We start from the raw sequence: 17,672 nt of genomic DNA on the forward strand, positions 1-17,672 counted from the left end.
CATCCTTTCTCCCAGGCCTCAGAGCAAGTCTTGGGTTGATGTGGCTGCCCACATGTCCTGCATAACAGCTCTGGCATATCTTTCAAACTGTCTCCCACTCTGAGTAATGGTGATTGTTCTTGTGTTTGCTGATTCCCCTGGGATTTGCCCTGAGCTCCTACCTTCCAGTCTACCCATCAGCAGGTCCCGCTGATCACCTGAGCCACCTCTCCAGCCATAAAGATATCTTGTCTCTTTTGAAGCAGAATTTCATGTAGCCCAAGCTGGTCTTGAACTTTTGATCATCCTGCTACTGCCTCCTGAGTGCTGGGATTAACACTTCATTCTGTACAGGAGAACATGGTAGTGATCAAATGGATGACGTCAGGATCCAGACTGTGTTTGCCTCTTTAAAAAATTAACCAGCAGGGCTGGAGAGATGGCTCAGCGGTTAGGAGCACCAACTGCTCTTCCAGAGGTCCTGAGCTCAATTCTCAGCAACCACATGGTGGCTCACAACCATCTGTAATGAGATCTGTTGCCCTCTTCTGCTGTGTCTGAAGACAGCTACAGTGTACTTATATATAATAAATAAATACATCTTTAAAAAAATAATCAGCAGATGGCCAAAAGGTTTTGGGTTTTAATGGGTTTAAAAGTTCAGTAAAACAGCTATTGTTTACTTTATATCTACCATGACTGTATGCAAACCCAACACTTTACAACCCGTAAACAAACAGCAAAACAACATAGTTCCACTTGGCCATCTGTAATTCTAAGAAATCCTGGTATGAGAGCTGGTACACAAAGAACACAGTCACGTGTTAGTAATGAAAGAGCGGGGCATTTGGGCTCTGAGACACTGAAGGTGCAAATGCTAGGAGCTGGACCATATATAAAAGCAGAACTGTGACCCACAAACCATAGAAACCTGCCCAGGAACCCAACCCTTTTTCTAGCCTGCCCAAAGACTTTTGGGAAGCTGGATTGCCATCTCTAGTATTTCATGAGGCTAAATAATACCTCCTACAGCAGTTAGCTCCAAGAAAGCAGGACTTTATTAATTGATAGCTTCCTTAATCTTTAACCCCCTTTCCTAGCTTGGGACTAACCAGTAAGCAAATACACTCCTGCCTCAATTAGGGTTTCTATTGCTGCCATAAAACACCATGACCTAAACTCAAGTTGTGGGGAAAGGCCTTGTTTGTCTTACACTCCGTATCATTGCTCATCATCGAAGTCAGAACAGGAACTTAAACAGGGCATCCACCTGGAGGCAGGAGCTGATGCAGAGACCATGGAGAGGTGCTGCTTGCTGACTTGCTCCCCATGGCTTGCTTAGCCTGCTTTTTTATAGAACCAAAACCCACCAGTCCGGGGATGGCCCCACCCACAATAGGCTGGGCCCTCCCACATCAGTTACTAATTAAGAAAATGCCCCACAGAGCTTGCCTACAGTCCTGTCTTCTGGAGGCATTTTCTTAATTGAGGCTCCCTCCTCTCAGATGAATAGCTTGTGTCAAGTTGACATTAAACTATCCGGTACAGTTCTCCACGCTATTCACTCGATGCCTCACTTCTAGCCAGCCAGGACTGTCTCCCACAGTAGCAGCCTCTTCCCCCAACATGCCAGAAGCCTCCCCTTTATCCACTCAACCCCCTTTCCTCTCTTCTGCCTTTGCCTCTCTTCTGATAAACACAGTGATACGGATAGAGCCTTGCTTTTCTCAACTGGTTGCTCCTTGTTCCCAGTCTGTAGGGTAAGCTGACGTAAAACCTTTTTTTTTTTTTTTTTTTTTTTTTTTTTTTTGAGGCATTATCTAGCTCTGTCTGTTCTGGAATTCATTAAGTAGACCAAGCTGGCCTCAAATCTGCAGAGATCTGCCTGCCTCTGCCTTCCGAGTTCTGGGATTAAAGGCATGGGCCACTGTGCTCAGCTTGTTTTGTGCCTTAGGGACTAACTGTCCTGGCTATTTTAACCAACTTCTCTGGAGAGACGGATGCTTGGGATATGACTCTATTCTGTGACCAGGGCAGCTTTCCTGCTAACATGAATAAGTGATAGGGCCAGTGTGCTTCATTCCACATTTACCTAATCCTGGCTTCTTTTTGGTCTCTGTTTTGTTTTCTTTGAAGTTCTAGAAGGCTGCATCTGGCTGGCTCATCAACCATCAAAGGGAGTCTGCTGCAAACTGCCTTGGAGACCTCATCCCGTGAGAGGCAGAATGCTGCTCCCCCCGGGAGTACTGTCCTCACTGCTGCTGTTGTCAGCCGTCTCAGGTAGGACGTCATCAGCAAACCATCGTCATTTCCCGGGGCACTTGTAAAAGTTGGCTTATGGTGGCCAGGGCCAGACATTAAACATGGTTCTGCTCTGGTTCACTTGCTGCAGGACAGGACACATGTCTGGCTTGGTCTACATATAAGTCAAGTAGAGATGTCATAAAAATTCAATGTTTTGGGGAGGTTGGGATTCCTTACCTCTGCTCCCCATTCTCTCTTGATCATCCTTTTTTTTTTTAAAAAAGGATATTCTCTGTATTTACATTTCAGATGTTATCCCCTTTCCCCAATCCCACCCCTTTAAATGGTTAGTTGTTTTTTTTTTTTAACTTATTTATTTTATGTATGAGTACAGTGTCGCTGTCTTCAGCTATACCAGAAGAGGGCATCAGATCCCATTACAGATGGTTGTGAGCCACCATGTGGTTGCTGGGAATTGAACTCCGGACCTCTGGAAGAGCAGCCAGTGCTCTTAACCGCTGAGCCATCTCTCCAGCTTGTCTCTTGATCTTTCTAAGAGATGCAGTTTTTGTTGTGTTCAGCTCTAGTAAATCAGTCTTTCCTCTATATCGTTGATCTTCTCAGAAAAGTGCTAGACCAAAACTCCTCACGTGATTTACAGACTAGATTTGTGTTTGACATCAGCTTCATGTGCTGCTTCTTATAAAATGGAAAACAAACACGTGTGGCAGATCTAATTTCTCTTCCATCGGATGAAAGTCTTTCCATAGAGTTGATATTCGGCATTGTGTTGCATTTACTCATTTAATGTGTGTGTGTGTGTGTGTGTGTGTGTGTGTGTGTGTTACATTCTGGATATGAGAGAAAGCATGGTGGCCTGTCAGCCTTTTCTGCCATCATCCTCTTCCTCCCCTTCCTTTCAGAACCTTCCCCTTCCTGTCACCTCCTTTCTCCTTTCGAGTCATATGTGTGCATATATGTCATGTATCTTTAGATTCTGCATATGAACTTGGGTTTGATTTGATTTCTTGAGACCACCCATGCTGGCCTCCAGCTCTCTAGGATGACCTTGAACTCCTGATCCTCCTGCCTCTACTTTCCAAAGTGCTGGGATTATACTCCAGGTGTACGATGCAGCTTGGATATTTTTCTGAAGACTTTATGGGTCATTTGTGCTTCTTCTTTTGAGATCTGAGCAGTTTCTTTGTCTGCTTAGCAATCTGACCTTTGGCGTCGACTCATGTACCACTCTAATCTTCAGGTGGCAGCTCTCCGCAGTGCTCTGAGGGCAGGACTTACTCGGACGCCATCATTTCACCTAACCTGGAAACCATGAGAATCATGCGGGTGTCTCAAACCTTCTCTGTGGGAGACTGCACAGCTGCTTGCTGTGACTTGTTCAACTGTGACCTGGCCTGGTGGTTTGAGGACAGCTGCTATCTGGTGAACTGCATGCGCCCCGAGAACTGCGAGCCCAGGACCACAGGCCCCATCCGGTCTTACCTAACCTTCGTGCGGAGACCGGTCCAGAGGCCCGGGCAGCCGCTGGACTACGGAGACATGACTCTGGGCAGGGGCTCTCCCTCAGGAGCCTGGGGAGACTCCCTTGAGGACCTCAGGAAGGACTTGCCCTTTCTAGACAAAGATGGGGGACCAGAGGAGACTGCCGAGTACTCTGATGAATACAAGGAACTGGAGCGGGGCCTCCTGCAACCCTCCAACCAACAAGACCCCAGAGGCAGCGCAGAGTACCCTGACTGGAGCCTGCTGCCCAGCAGCGACGGAGATTTCAATGCTTCAGATACAGGAGAGGAGCTGCAGGACCTCACGCCCCGCCCACTGGACCAGGAGCAGCTGCAGTCCCCGAACGAGTCCACTTGGTCCCCCACACCCAGGCACGCTGCAGTGAGCAGCGGGTGGCCTCCCTCCTCATTACCTACGGAAGAGGGACGGGAGGGAGAAGAGACCTTACAGTTCCAAGAACAACCGAGCAACAGCTCTGGAAAAGAGGTGCGTGTGCTTGCAGTGTGCTGGGGTAAGCGAGGAGAGGAGCACGGGGCCAAGGGCTGCCAGACCCTTTCAGGCTAGAGGAACCCAAGGAGGTTTCTCCGGAGGGCACTACCTCGGGCCGATGCCAGGGGATGAACGGCTGTCAGAGCCCCACCGGAAACTGAACAGCATTCTTTTGCCTTGCTTCCTTCTCTAAGCAGGCAGTTTGGAGCGAACACAGAGCTTCCCCTTCCCAGGTCATGTACCTAAGAGTACCTGTTGAGCCCGCGCCACCAGCTCTGTCCTCATGAGTGTTCTCACCCTCACCTGAAAACCATCCCATGCATGAATCTGGGGAGGGTAGGCACAAACAATCCATTGCTCAGCTTTCCTTATTGTTCAACCCCATAACAATATACCCTGGTTAATTTATCCCACAGGTTCCAACGCCTTCCCATAATCCTTCCCCTGCCAGCCTGGAGTCTAGCCCAGCCATGGTGGAAAAAAGCTCCAGTTTTTCACTCACTCCACGGAGCGGAGATCCCAGCACCCCAACATTTCCTACCAGTACAGTCCTCCCTGGGCTGACCCCACTTGTGTGGCCCTTGTCACCTACTACTTCCAGAACAGGTAACTTTTGAAAAATGTAATGAGAGGACATTTAAAGAATCTAGCAGTGACAATATTTATGGTTAGCTCTCCCTTCAGCCCCAGCCTTGGGATATAACAGTCACAGTGCTATATAACCAGAGGGAAAGATAAAATACCTGCTGCCTTTTCCCTCTGTGGCTCTACAGAGCAAGAGGAGAGACTAAGAGGTAGATAGAAGAGTCTGATACTGAGTCCTCAGTCCCTGTTAGGGGGTGCTTTGGCAGCAGAGGTAGGTAACCTGATCCACCAGGAGTTCCAGGAAGCCTTTAAGGAGGAGGGACTGAGGGTTTAGGGTGAACCAACTCACATGGACTAGCCTGTTCTATATTGAATCAATACATGTTCTAACAGGACTGAGTGTCATATATTTCTGATTGATGAACCTTTAGCAGGAGCACACGACAGCTGTATTTCTTTTTGGGGTGATCTCAACGGGGAGATAAGGGAGCTGCAAAATGCCTGCCCTGATACTGGAAGCAGAAGAAACATGGCAGGCAGAAAGATCTGCAGTGTTCTCTAGCTTCTGATGCTTCTCTCCGTGGGAAAGCTCTTTTCTTGAGAATGTTGATTTCTGGATCTCAGTACCACGAGTGATCTTTTCTATCACATGTGGAAGAGAGGTCAAAACTTATAACACTTTAGAAGAACCAGAAGGAGACTGGTTGGCTAGAGCTGGTTTTGTGAGTGGAGAGGACAAGGTAGGAGTCTAGCGTAGGAAGGGTCATCTAGATGAGTGTCAGGAGCTATTACAGAGAAGCTAAAAACTAGCCGGTGATCTCCCTGAGCTGCCTCTGCCATGGACTGTACAGTCAATGGTGGATTTGCTTTTACAGGCAAGGCCATGGAGATTTCATTTTAGGAAAGATTCCTGCTATTAATATGGTTTTCCTGTTATTGTTAAACATATGTAACAATCAGTAGGTGTTACCCCATCTTTGGAGCAGATCTCTGCAGAACAACAAAGTTGTTCTGTCTTGTAGTGATGCTATATAGACAAGTAGATAATTTCTCAATTCTTTGTTTTTCAGCCCGGGGGGGGGGTTATTACATTTTGTCAATTCTATTTTCTATACCCACATCATTTATACATAATTTCTACATCATTTTGCATAATTTTTCCTGCCTGACATGCAGCTTCACATTTTCTTTTTTTTCACTTTTTTAAAAACTTGGAAATTCTCTGCATTTACATTTCAGATGTTATTCCTCTCCCAAACACCCTCTCCCACTTCAGCACCTTGGCATTCCCGTAAACTGGGAGAATGAGCCTAGACCAAAGGCCTCTCCTCCCATTGATGCCAGCTTTCTTAATTCTTAATGATGATACTATAAGAATTCCTAAAATTGTATTAGTGATTCTTAAGCTCTTTTGCTGTTAAGTCCTTTCTGATGTCAAAGCTGCAAAGAGAACACAGCCAGTCTTCAAGTATCATGACCTAATTGCTTCTGAGGTAGCAAGCAGGTATCTACTACTCAGAGCACATTCCAAGAGGTTGTAGACCCATTAACCAAAGGTCATAAAAAAGGAACTAATTATTTACTATAGGTGCAAGGACAGAAAATAAAATATTGACTGGGTTTATAGATACTAAACTTCACTAATAACTTAGTCACAGAAGTTATGGGTTTTAACTCTCCATGAACCTGTAGAGCTGGTAACAGATGGTGAATGTTTAACCAGATAATTACTCTTAGTGGAGATGCATGTAAACATTCTCTGTTTTAAACGTCTTACTCAATTTATGATTTAATTTTGTCTCGACTTCTAGTGAACTTTTGGTTAAAAAAAGGGGGGGGGTGCTTAGAAAAACCATGTGATCTGTTCTCCTAGAAAAGGTACAAAAAGACTAGGAAAGATTACATTGGAGAATATAACATTGGAGAGACAGAATCTGGGAACATAGCATTGGGGAGTAAGGCATTTGAGAGAAAGAGCATCGTTACATCAGAGCAGGAGGAGAGAGTGAGATTAGAAGGAGAATGCAGAGTGGAATAACATAGAATTTATAAGGCAACTTAAAATATTAAGTGAGCAGTATACGGAATGCAAGGGAAAGAAGAAAAGAGGAAGCTGCAGAGAGAGCAGAAGGAGCAGGCAGGCTTCTCACCACAAGGCAGGCTTAGTCTTACTAAAGGCGTTCTTCCTTCAGACCTGGGTTTAATTCATGTAGCAATAAAAGGGTAGAAGACTTTTCTTTTTCTGTGCAATAAAGATTAGAGCTCATTTTTCATCTAGCACGAGTGAGTTCTTTTTGCACTGGCACTGGTCTTTTGCTCCATATATACATGTAAATATGGATGTATGTGTGTAAGTATGTAATTACGAGATAGCAGGTAAGCTGGGTCCAGCTGGTTTGAATGGAGATTTATGAATGTATATACATGAATCTGTATATGAATTCATGTGAGTTTAATCCACATTTGCTTGTGTAAAAGTTTCTCCTTCTGTGTGACTCTCTTCTCTTGGTTCAATAGAAGTTTACTGCTCCAGACTCCCTGCTAGCGTGACAGGTAGGAGGCCTCTAGACAAGAGGGAAAAAGCTCTAATAATGAATCCTTCACTTAGTTCCCTGATTCTCCTTTTCTTACATAACTTCCATAGGAAACTTTTTAGAGAGAACATAGAAATAAAGTTGAAATCACTTCTCAAATGTGTCCCCTTTTCTTCCTGGGATTTCAACTAACAGGCAGGGAGTTAGAGCCACGCATTTTGGGAAGAGATAGAACACAGGCTACTTTACTTAATACCCTGATGTTTTATGATGAGGTGCTAAATGCCGGAGACTGTGACCTTTGGCCTTAGTGGGACTCAGGTCGGCTACTGATGCAAAGAGACTTAGACTTAAGATAGGCATTATACAGCCATCCTAAATATCTCTTAAGACCAAATCTTACCCCTGCTGAAGCTGTTCCCCCTCTGCGGCCTCAAGAGGAACCAAGAAGAATACCCAGAACTGGTCCTACTCAAGTTAGGACCCTTAACCTCTATTTTATTGACTTTGATCCTGAACTTCAGCGAGGAGAGGATTGTGGTGGAAGAGAAGCCATGTGGGGAAAGAGAAGCTGCTCTGGGATTGGGACCCCTGCTGCTAATGGTGCTATCGGGATATTGGGGCATCTTTGAGAATGACACAGCTCTTGAGAAGCTTAGATGGGTGTATGTGTAGAGTTCCAGAAAACTCAATTCCAATAGTTTATTCTGAACCAAATTATGGATGACAGGGAAACTAATTGCCCAATTGAATCAGACCTACGAAGCTGAAGCCATAGTAGGACTGAATCATACCATTCAGGCTGTACCGTAATGAATGAGCTTTGCACATCAGTAGGTAACTGCTTTTGGTGAGAGTTAATGTCCCTGCTGCTGGAGTTAAATTACCTTTTCATACTGAGCTCGCCTGGATTTCCTGCTGGAAAAGCTCTAAGAGCAAGGCCATTAGCAGCCATTTATGAGGAGCTCCCGGATCTAAGCACCATGGCTAATGACTCTTGACCTTTTTGTAAGTTAGGACCGCCCACCAGGGAGTCAGGAAAAAGCTGGTTGCAGCAGAGAAAACAAACACCATCAGTAGTCTTCACCTACTGGTAAAACTGCCACCCAACACATTGGCTCTTTCTGAATGATTATTTTCTTCACAGTGCCGACTCCTGTAGAAAGCTTTTAAACTTACAAGGCCTATCTTGCAGCTTATCAGAGCATACTGGCCCAAGGTCTGGTGCCTTAGGTAAAATTATATGAGGAGTGATCCTTTGAAGAGCAGGTATATTTATGGAGACATAGTGAATATCATTGTATTGGATGATGACATGCACTGTTTCTGATTAACCTTTAGTAAAGGCTCTTGCCGTGTCTGCTGGAGAAAACCTAGTACTAACCTTACCAACCAGAGAAGCAGAACTGAAGGCCTCTGTTGAGCCAGCGCCTCCTGCAGGTGAGAGTCGTATTTGTCTGGTATTCTTGGTGACTCAGACTGGCAGAGCTGGGGCATGCTCTCAATATTCCACAGTGGGAGATGGCCAAGTTTTACTGACGTAGCATAAATGCAGTAGTGGTCTAGGAAGTTAAATGTAGTTCATAATCTTTAACTGGTCACGTTGGAAGGCCACAGTGTTATAGCTGAGAGGAGGGGTTGCCACACGAAAGATGACAACCCACAGTGGTCAAGAAGATTCCACTGTGAGGAGAGGGGCTGACAGGCAGTGGAGGCTCGACTGCCCATGCTGTGGTTGTAACAACACAGCTGAGAGGCTCTCAAAATACTCCAGACCAGCTGCTCAAAAAGACCTGCTCGGAGGCTGGGGAGGTACCGTAGCCAAAGTGCAAGCCAGATGGTGGTGGCATGTATCTATAACCCCAGCACTCCCATGGCGCAGTGGGAGGGAGAGCTGGGGTGACTGGCCTGGCCCTTACACAGGTAAACAGCGAGTGATCCCATCTCAAACAAGTTGGAAGTAGAGGACCAGCACCTGAGACTGTCTTCCGACCTCTACACGCATGGAATGAGGGTTGGAAACAGAGCTTTATGTATCTAAGGCACTTGATGCTATTGGTTTGAGGCCTTTACCTCCTAGGGTTTGTAAGGTGACCTCTCAGATCTGATAAGCATTCATGTTTCTGATTTTTCCCTCAGACACAACTTACACCTATGAATGGAGTTTAACGAGCCACCCTGTAGACTTCCAAGGTAAAATCGAACAAGAAAACAAGCCGACCCTTCACCTCTCTCAGGTAAGTAACAAGGCAGGTTGCATAGCTTAGTTAGCAAAGCCTTTGCTAGTGCAGAATTCCCTCTTAGGATTAAGAGTGAATGAAGAAGCCGGGCATGATAGCTTGTGCCTGCAGCAAGATTGTTTGATTCTAGATGTTCAAGGTCAGCCAAATCCGATTTCCCAATTAAAAAAAAAATCAGAAATTTACAATTAAATAAAGCTTAGTCAGGCATTTGGATGATTAAATGAGGAGACAATTGGGAGCTTTTCTTCATTTAAATTGCTCGAAATAACAACTCTGGAGAAATAGGCTGGGGGTGGGGCATGCTGTGTGGTGGGTTCAAAGCCTGGGTCTCATTCTTTCAGCCTTTACAGTGTTAAAGACTTGTGTCCACCAGGTATGTTCTATGAGTTTCCAGGAGTTCTAGTCTAGTTTACAAGGTGCTTAGATTGTCAAATACTGCTCCACACACAAGAAGACACATACCACTTCCTTGGCTCCGAGAGCAAGCTTGGGGTCTGGTTTCTTATGAGGTGAATGTCTTCCTGTTCAAGGCTGTAGCAATCCCAATGCCTTACCAGCTCACATCATTGCTGTGTGACTGAGCTATTTCTCCAAGTGTGTCCCACAGACCTCTGCCAATAACACACACTAGGAATATATTCCAGACTCTGTAGCTGATGAGTGTAGTGTCCCTGCTGAGCATATGTGAGGCCCTGGGCTAAATGCAGCGCTGACCCCCCCTCCCCCACTTCTCAAAAACAGAAGCACAGCAGGATTCTATACTTGCCCATCAGAGAGCTGCTGTCCTTGGCAGATTTAAAGCCTGTGACATCTGTTACTAAGCAAAAGGCCTATGTAGGTGTCTTAGCATCCCAGAGTGCAGCTCTCAAATGTGAAGCAGCCCTAGACAGACTGAAATGAAGCTTCCTCCAGAGCCTTTGGGACACTGTGGGCTTTTCTAGGAGGCAGATGCCAATGTCTTTAGATGCTCACCTGTGTGTCTGTTCTCACCTTGTAGTTGTCTGTGGGACTCTACGCCTTCAGAGTGGCTGTCTCTAGTGAGGATGCATTTGGAGAAGGATTTGTCAATGTCACAGTTAGGCCAGGTGAGTCTGGTGGGAGAATGGTGTCTTTGCTGTGCTGGTCTCAAGTTCTGGCCCCTGGATGGTATAAGCTGATCACAAGACTGCTCCATGGTATAGCAGAGGGGAAGGATTTTACTGAGGGAGCCTAGAAGCCAGCCTGGGCTTTGATGCCCATAGGCACCACAGGGTAGCCATAATCCCTTCTGCCAGAGGTACAACGGCCTTTCAGAAGAGAGGAACTGGCTTCACAAGTTTGTGAGAAATGCTGGCTTCTATTTAACCCCCAGAAACCTTAGAGTTCTGCTGTTTGGAGTTTGGGCCAATGTTTAATACATACTCTTATTTATACAAGTTAGACTTGTATAGTCACGAAGAGACACCATGACCAACTATTATGAGGCAGTTCTTATAAAGAAAGGCATTTACTTAAGTGCTCACTTACAGGTTCTGAGGTATAGGTCATTATCATTGTGTCAGGGAGCGTGGCAGCATGCAGGATGGGATGGTGCAGGATGGGATGGTGCAGGATGGGATGGTGCAGGATGAGATGGTGCAGGCATGGGATGGGATGGTGCAGGATGGGATGGTGCAGGATGGGATGGTGCAGGATGGGATGGTGCAGGATGGGATGGTGCAGGATGGGATGGTGCAGGATGGGATGGTGCAGGATGGGGTGGTGCAGGATGGGATGGTGCAGGATGGGATGGTGCAGGATGGGATGGTGCAGGATGGGATGGTGCAGGATGGGATGGTGCAGGATGGGATGGTGCAGGATGAGATGGTGCAGGATGGGATGGGATGGTGCAGGATGGGATGGTGCAGGATGGGATGGTGCAGGATGAGATGGTGCAGGATGGGATGGGATGGTGCAGGATGGGATGGTGCAGGATGGGATGGTGCAGGATGGGATGGGATGGTGCAGGATGGGGTGGTGCAGGATGGGATGGTGCAGGATGGGATGGTGCAGGATGGGGTGGTGCAGGATGGGATGGTGCAGGATGGGATGGTGCAGGCATGGGATGGGATGGTGCAGGATGGGATGTTGCAGGATGGGATGGTGCAGGCATGGGATGGTGCAGGATGGGATGGTGCAGGATGGGATGGTGCCTGAGGAGGAGCTGAAAGCTCTGCATCCTGATCCACAGGCAGGCTAGGCAGGCAAGGGGCAGGGTGGGGAGAGGCAACAGGCTGGGCCTGGTCTAGGCATTTGAAACTTCAAAGCCCACCCCCAATGACGAGATTCCTCTGGCTAAGCCACACCTACTCAAGAGGGCCACGCCTCCTAATTCTTCTCAACAGTTCCTCTCCCCCAGTGACTAAGCCTTCAATGAGCCTTTGAGAGCTATTCTCATTAAACCACCACAGGCACCATTGTAGAAAGAAAAAAAAAAAAACAGGCAAGGATTAGGTTGGGTCTTTTTGTTTTCTTTTTGTTTTTGTTTTATATAACTCTAGCATTCTCTTGACATGGCTTCTCAAGTGTACCAGGTAACTGCTTGCTCTTCGTGAATGATGACAGACTGTACCTTGGCCCTCCCTGTCCAGCACTTTATTCATCCTCTTTCTTCCCTTGCTATTTAGCTCTCATGTAGGAGCATGGGTCTTTCAAATGTATTCATCTGTATACCCAAAGAACCAGGGGCACATGTGCATCACGGGCTGATTAGCAAGCCCATCTCTGAGTCATAATTCAGTGTATTCATGTGGATTAGAGCAGGTGACCTTCAGTCCCCGTGGGTACATCCTGCTCTATCTATGCCCTGGGTTCCAGTTCCCGCTTACCCATCAGTTTAGCAAGCCATTGGTATGTTAGCAGAAACGCCACCTCCTACCCATTTCTCTGGTGGCCAACAGCTCTACTATAGTCTGCTTCATGTAGCTGAAGTCTAGTGATGGTGGCAGGTGCCTTCAATCAGAGATTGAAGATCCTATTCATAGTCTGAGGATGTAGCTTAGTAGAGTTCTCACCCAGCACTGAATACACCTGTGTTCACCCTGCAATTAATTCTAGGACTTGGGAGGCACAGGAGGAGGATCAGGACTTTAAGGTCATCCATAGTGAATTAGAGGGGGTTTCCATTGCTGTGAAGAGACACCATGACCAAGGGACCTTTTATACTGCAAACATTTAATTGGTGACTTAATCTGAAAACTACAGTTTCCGAGGTTTAATTCATTATCATCATGGCGAGAAGCATGGCAGCTTGTAGGCAGACATGGTGTGGGAGGAGGTGAGAGTTCTACATCTTGATCTGCAGGCATCAGGGGGAGACTGTGTACAATGTGCAGCCAGAGGAAGCTCTTATCCTATACTGGGCAGAGCTTGAGCAAAGGAGACCTCAAAGCCCCCTCCACAGTGATGTACTTCCTCCAACAAGGCCTCAATGCCATACCTCCTCCAACAAGGCCACACCTCCTCCAACAAGGCCACACCTCCTCCAACAAGGCCACACCTCCTCCAACAAGGCCACACCTCCTTCAACAAGGCCACACCTCCTCCAACAAGGCCACACCTCCTCCAACAAGGCCACACTTCCTCCAACAAGTCCACACCTCCTCCTCCTCCAACAAGGCCACACCTCCTCCAACAAGGCCACACCTCCTCCAACAAGGCCACACTTCCTCCAACAAGTCCACACCTCCTCCAACAAGGCCACACCTCCTCCAACAAGGCCACACCTCCTCCAACAAGGCCACACTTCCTCCAACAAGTCCACACCTCCTCCTCCTCCAACAAGGCCACACTTCCTCCAACAAGTCCACACCTCCTCCAACAAGGCCACACTTCCTCCAACAAGTCCACACCTCCTCCAACAAGGCCACACCTCCTCCAACAAGGCCACACCTCCTCCAACAAGGCCACACCTCCTCCAACAAGGCCACACCTCCTCCAACAAGGCCACACCTCCTTCAACAAGGCCACACCTCCTCCAACAAGGCCACACCTCCTCCAACAAGGCCACACCTCCTCCTCCAAGGCCACACCTCCTCCAACAAGGCCACACCCTCTCCAACAAGGCCACACCCTCTCCAACAAGGCCACATCTCCTAATGGTGCCACTCCCTATAGCCCGGCATTGAAATACAGGAATCTCTTGGGCCAAAACTTTTCAAACCACTACTCCTGGGTTAAATAAGGCCCTGGAATCTATTCTTCCTTTTCTGTAACCACAGCACACATTCCATGATTTACCCCTTGAGTCTGGAATTACCTATAGAATTGTAAACTGATGTAAGTTGACAGTTTGGGGAGTTCTCCCCCTCCCCCGGTCGAGACTCAGGGAAGTGTGTGTAGGAGGGACAGCAGGTATGGGTGTGAAGACCTCTACAGGATGTTTAGAGTAAGCATTTAGAAAGAGGGTGCCTTTGCTTCTGTCTGACTGGGGTGTGTGGTGTAGGCTTAGTTGTTGTCTTTTTTTTTTCCTGTCCCACAGCTGCAAGAGTCAACCAGCCACCCGTCGCTGTTGTTTCTCCCCAGACACAAGAGCTCAGTGTGCCCTTAACCTCAGCCCTGGTCGATGGCAGTGGTGCGTAGCCTCCATGTTCCGTGGTCTCTGTTTGCACTGTCAGGTTGGCTGCTTTGTGTCAAGGCCAAGACGACTTACGGTCACAGCACGAGAAACTGGCATTTCTTCTAGCTTCCTGTCGGGAGCTGTAACATACTGGGGTGATGTAACATACTGGGGTGATGTAACATACCGGAGTGATGTAACATACCGGGGTGATGTAACATACTGGGGTGATGTAACATACCGGAGTGATGTAACATACCGGGGTGATGTAACTTACCGGGATGATGTAACATACTGGGATGATGTAACTTACCGGGATAATGTAACTTACCCATGATCCTAGCTCCTGGCAAAGGCAGGAGGGTCGGGAATTCAAGGTCATTTTCAGTGACTTAGGGAGTTCCAGACCAGCCTGGGATACAGGAGACACTGTCTAAAACAAGCTACAAACCTACAAATAAAATATTCGTTAAGGTCAGATATTTGATTTGTAACTCAAATAATTACTAAGGATTCTTTTGTGACTCACCTGGCAGTTGTAATATTAGCAATTGGACAGAGCCTTTAAATACGAATGAGGTTGACTTCAGTTCTTTAAGGAGAGGGGAAATGAGAATAGATGGAAAACACGTCTATAAGCTCGGCTTAACTGTGGGAAGGGCTCTGCAACCGCTTGTGTTGGTCCACAACAAAACAAAACAGTCGCAAAGTTAACCCCCCACCCCGTCCTGCTGAAGGGAAGAGGTGTGCTCAGGCGTCTGTGCATCAGTGACAGCCATGTGACTGCTCCAGCGTGAACGTGCTGCACACGCTCATTTGCTAGCTTCCTCATGCAGTTCAGACTGTTCACACTTGCCATGTATTTTAGTTTACCTTGACCTCCTGGTGATCTTTTGACCCCTTTCCCAGGGCTGGGATTATAGGCTCCTGTACCTCCACGCCTGGGTGACAAAGGACACTTTGACTGGAGATGATTGGATAAGAAAAGGCCCCACAGCTTTTTAAATCTTCTGGTTCAGTTAGCTTAGTTACAAAACCACGCAGGATAAGTAGGTGGCCACATGAACTTATTTCCCTAAGTGAATTTGATGAAAAGCCAGCTTCCTTCTAGGTCTGAGTTTCTGTAGGGCACATTGCTGCTCTCTTTTATTATTTATTTGTTTATTTTCGTGGTAGGGAGGCTGAACCCACCCCAGCTTTGTAGATGCAAGGCAAACATTCTGTCACAGCTGTATCCCCAGCCCTGTTCTTTTTGGAGCCGAGTCTGTCCTTGAACTCATGGAAATACTCCTGCCTTAATGTTGGTGAACTCCCATGCCGAGCCACAGCCTCCTCCACTACTTGGGATCAAACCCAGGGCTTCACATGCATGGTAGCTTAGCACTGTACCACTGAGCTTCAGTTCCAGCTTTCTCTTTGTGTGTGTGTGTGTGTGTGTGTGTGTGTGTGGTGTGTGTGTGTGTGTATGTGTGTGTACGCATGCATGTGTGTGTGTGTGTGTGTGTATGCATGCATGTGTGTGTGTGTGTGTGTGTGTACGCATGCATGTGTGTGTGTGTGTATGTGTGTGTGTGTATGCATGCATGTGTGTGTATGTGTATGTGTGTGTATGCATGCATGTGTGTGTGTGTATGTGTGTGTGTGTGTGTACGCATGCATGTGTGTGTGTGTGTGTATGCATGCATGTGTGTGTGTATGTGTATGTGTGTGTATGCATGCATGTGTGTGTGTGTATGTGTGTGTGTGTGTGTATGCATGCGTGTGTGTGTGTGTGTGTGTGTGTGTGTGTGTGTATGTATAGTGTGCACACCACACCACACATGTAGAGTTCAGAGGACAACTTTTAATAGTCAATTTTCTACCTTGTGGATCTCAACAGTTGAGTTCAGATTTTCAACTTGACTCAGTCCCACCCTGGTTTGCTCTTTTAAGTGGGGAAATTTCATGCAAGACACAGTCTTTCTCATATTAACCATTAATACGGTCGGGGAACCTTTGGCTCAGATGTGAAGCTGTCGGTAGCATGTCACCAAGGTGAGCAGGAGCAGAATTTCAAGGGGCTGCATCCTGTGCTACAGCACCTGTCGCTCTGCTTCTTAAATAGTCAACGCGTTAGAACAGCCCCGCTCTGACCTGTGCAAATCTAGAAAAATCGTGACGACACTTTCCAATGCACAATGTATGTCGTGGGGGGTCCAAACGCGTTTAAATGTTCAATACATTGTAAAGCTTTCACCTCATGCTCCCCATAAGTCAGTCTGGATTCTGTTTTCTTTGCCTTTGTAGAGAGTACAGACGACATGGAGATAGTGAGTTACCACTGGGAAGAAGTCGACGGGCCCTTCCTGCGAGAGGCCTTTCCAGCTGATTCCCCAGTCTTGCGAGTGTCGAACCCAGATCCTGGTAACTACACTTTTAGGCAAGTGGGTCCCATCTTCATTGTGTTTACCCAGGACTTCCCTTCTGACTGCTCCTTGACTGATACTTTCTATAAAAATCAAAGCAATGTATCTCTAAGCAGAAGGAAATAAAATCTTTCCCCTACGTTCTTGACCTAAAGATGCGCCCTCTGAGCAGCACGCTGTTTAAGTGCCTTTTCTATTCGCATGCTCTCTTAAGCCTTTTCCCTTTTTCTTACCTTGGATTGAAGTTCTGATGGGGAGACCCCAGGGGTTTGGTTCGGGGTTTGAGTGTTATGCTTGGTAACACTCTTAGATGAACTGAGTGGTCTAGAGAGGCTCCTGGGTTGCCTGGAGGGGACACAGTTCCCACTCAGCATCTCAGAGACTAGTAATTCATAAAGGCCAAACTATAACGTGGGAACATTTCATGACTCCAAGATAAGATGAACCTATGGCAACAGAAGCAAAGAAAACTTTTCTCCTGCCCCCTTTGGTCTTCTTCACCTCATTTCCAAGGTTCTGTCTTCACTGCTTCTGGGAACGGTTAGTCTGAGCAGGCTAAGGGGACCACTTATTTCCAAGTGTGCATGATCTTGGATGTGCAAACTTCCCTTTCTCTTTATAGGTTGACTGTCACAGACTCGGACGGTGCCACTAACTCCACCACTGCAGTCCTCATCATCCGCGGTGCTGTGGATTACCCACCTGTTGCCAATGCAGGGCCAAATCAGACCATTACTTTGCCCCAAAACACCATCATTCTGAATGGGAACCAGAGCAGTGATGATCACCAGATTGTCCTCTATGAGTGGTTCCCGGGCCCTGGTGGTGAGAGCAAAGAGGTGGTCATGCAGGCAAGTCCTCTATCCTGCCTACGGACTGTGATTCTATCTATCTATCTATCTATCTATCTATCTATCTATCTACCTACCTACCTACCTACCTATCTATCTACCTATCTATATCTGTCTATCTATCTACCGACCTATCATCTATCTATCTATCTATCTATCTATCTATCTATCTATCATCCATCCATGTATGTATGTATGTATGCATGTATGTATGTATATATGTATCTGTCTGTCTGTCTGTC

At 46.9% G+C, this 17,672-nt stretch overlaps 1 protein-coding gene across 1 annotated transcript in view; it reads left to right on the top strand.

Moving 5' to 3' along the window:
• Positions 1-2,204: 2,204 nt before the first annotated feature.
• KIAA0319 overlaps positions 2,205-17,672 on the top strand; it is a gene marked incomplete at its 5' end in the record, with an annotated part of 42,454 nt that continues 26,986 nt past the window's right edge. Inside the window, 9 exons of the mRNA XM_080917952.1 lie at positions 2,205-2,259; positions 3,485-4,233; positions 4,653-4,842; positions 8,697-8,795; positions 9,495-9,592; positions 10,596-10,683; positions 14,097-14,189; positions 16,461-16,593; positions 17,202-17,430. Coding sequence (XP_080774078.1) covers positions 2,205-2,259; positions 3,485-4,233; positions 4,653-4,842; positions 8,697-8,795; positions 9,495-9,592; positions 10,596-10,683; positions 14,097-14,189; positions 16,461-16,593; positions 17,202-17,430 — 1,734 coding nt within the window. The remainder of the gene's footprint in view (positions 2,260-3,484; positions 4,234-4,652; positions 4,843-8,696; positions 8,796-9,494; positions 9,593-10,595; positions 10,684-14,096; positions 14,190-16,460; positions 16,594-17,201; positions 17,431-17,672) is intronic.

Source organism: Micromys minutus (genome assembly GCF_963924665.1).
Source record: "Micromys minutus genome assembly, chromosome: 6".
Taxonomy (NCBI): Eukaryota; Metazoa; Chordata; class Mammalia; order Rodentia; family Muridae; genus Micromys; species Micromys minutus.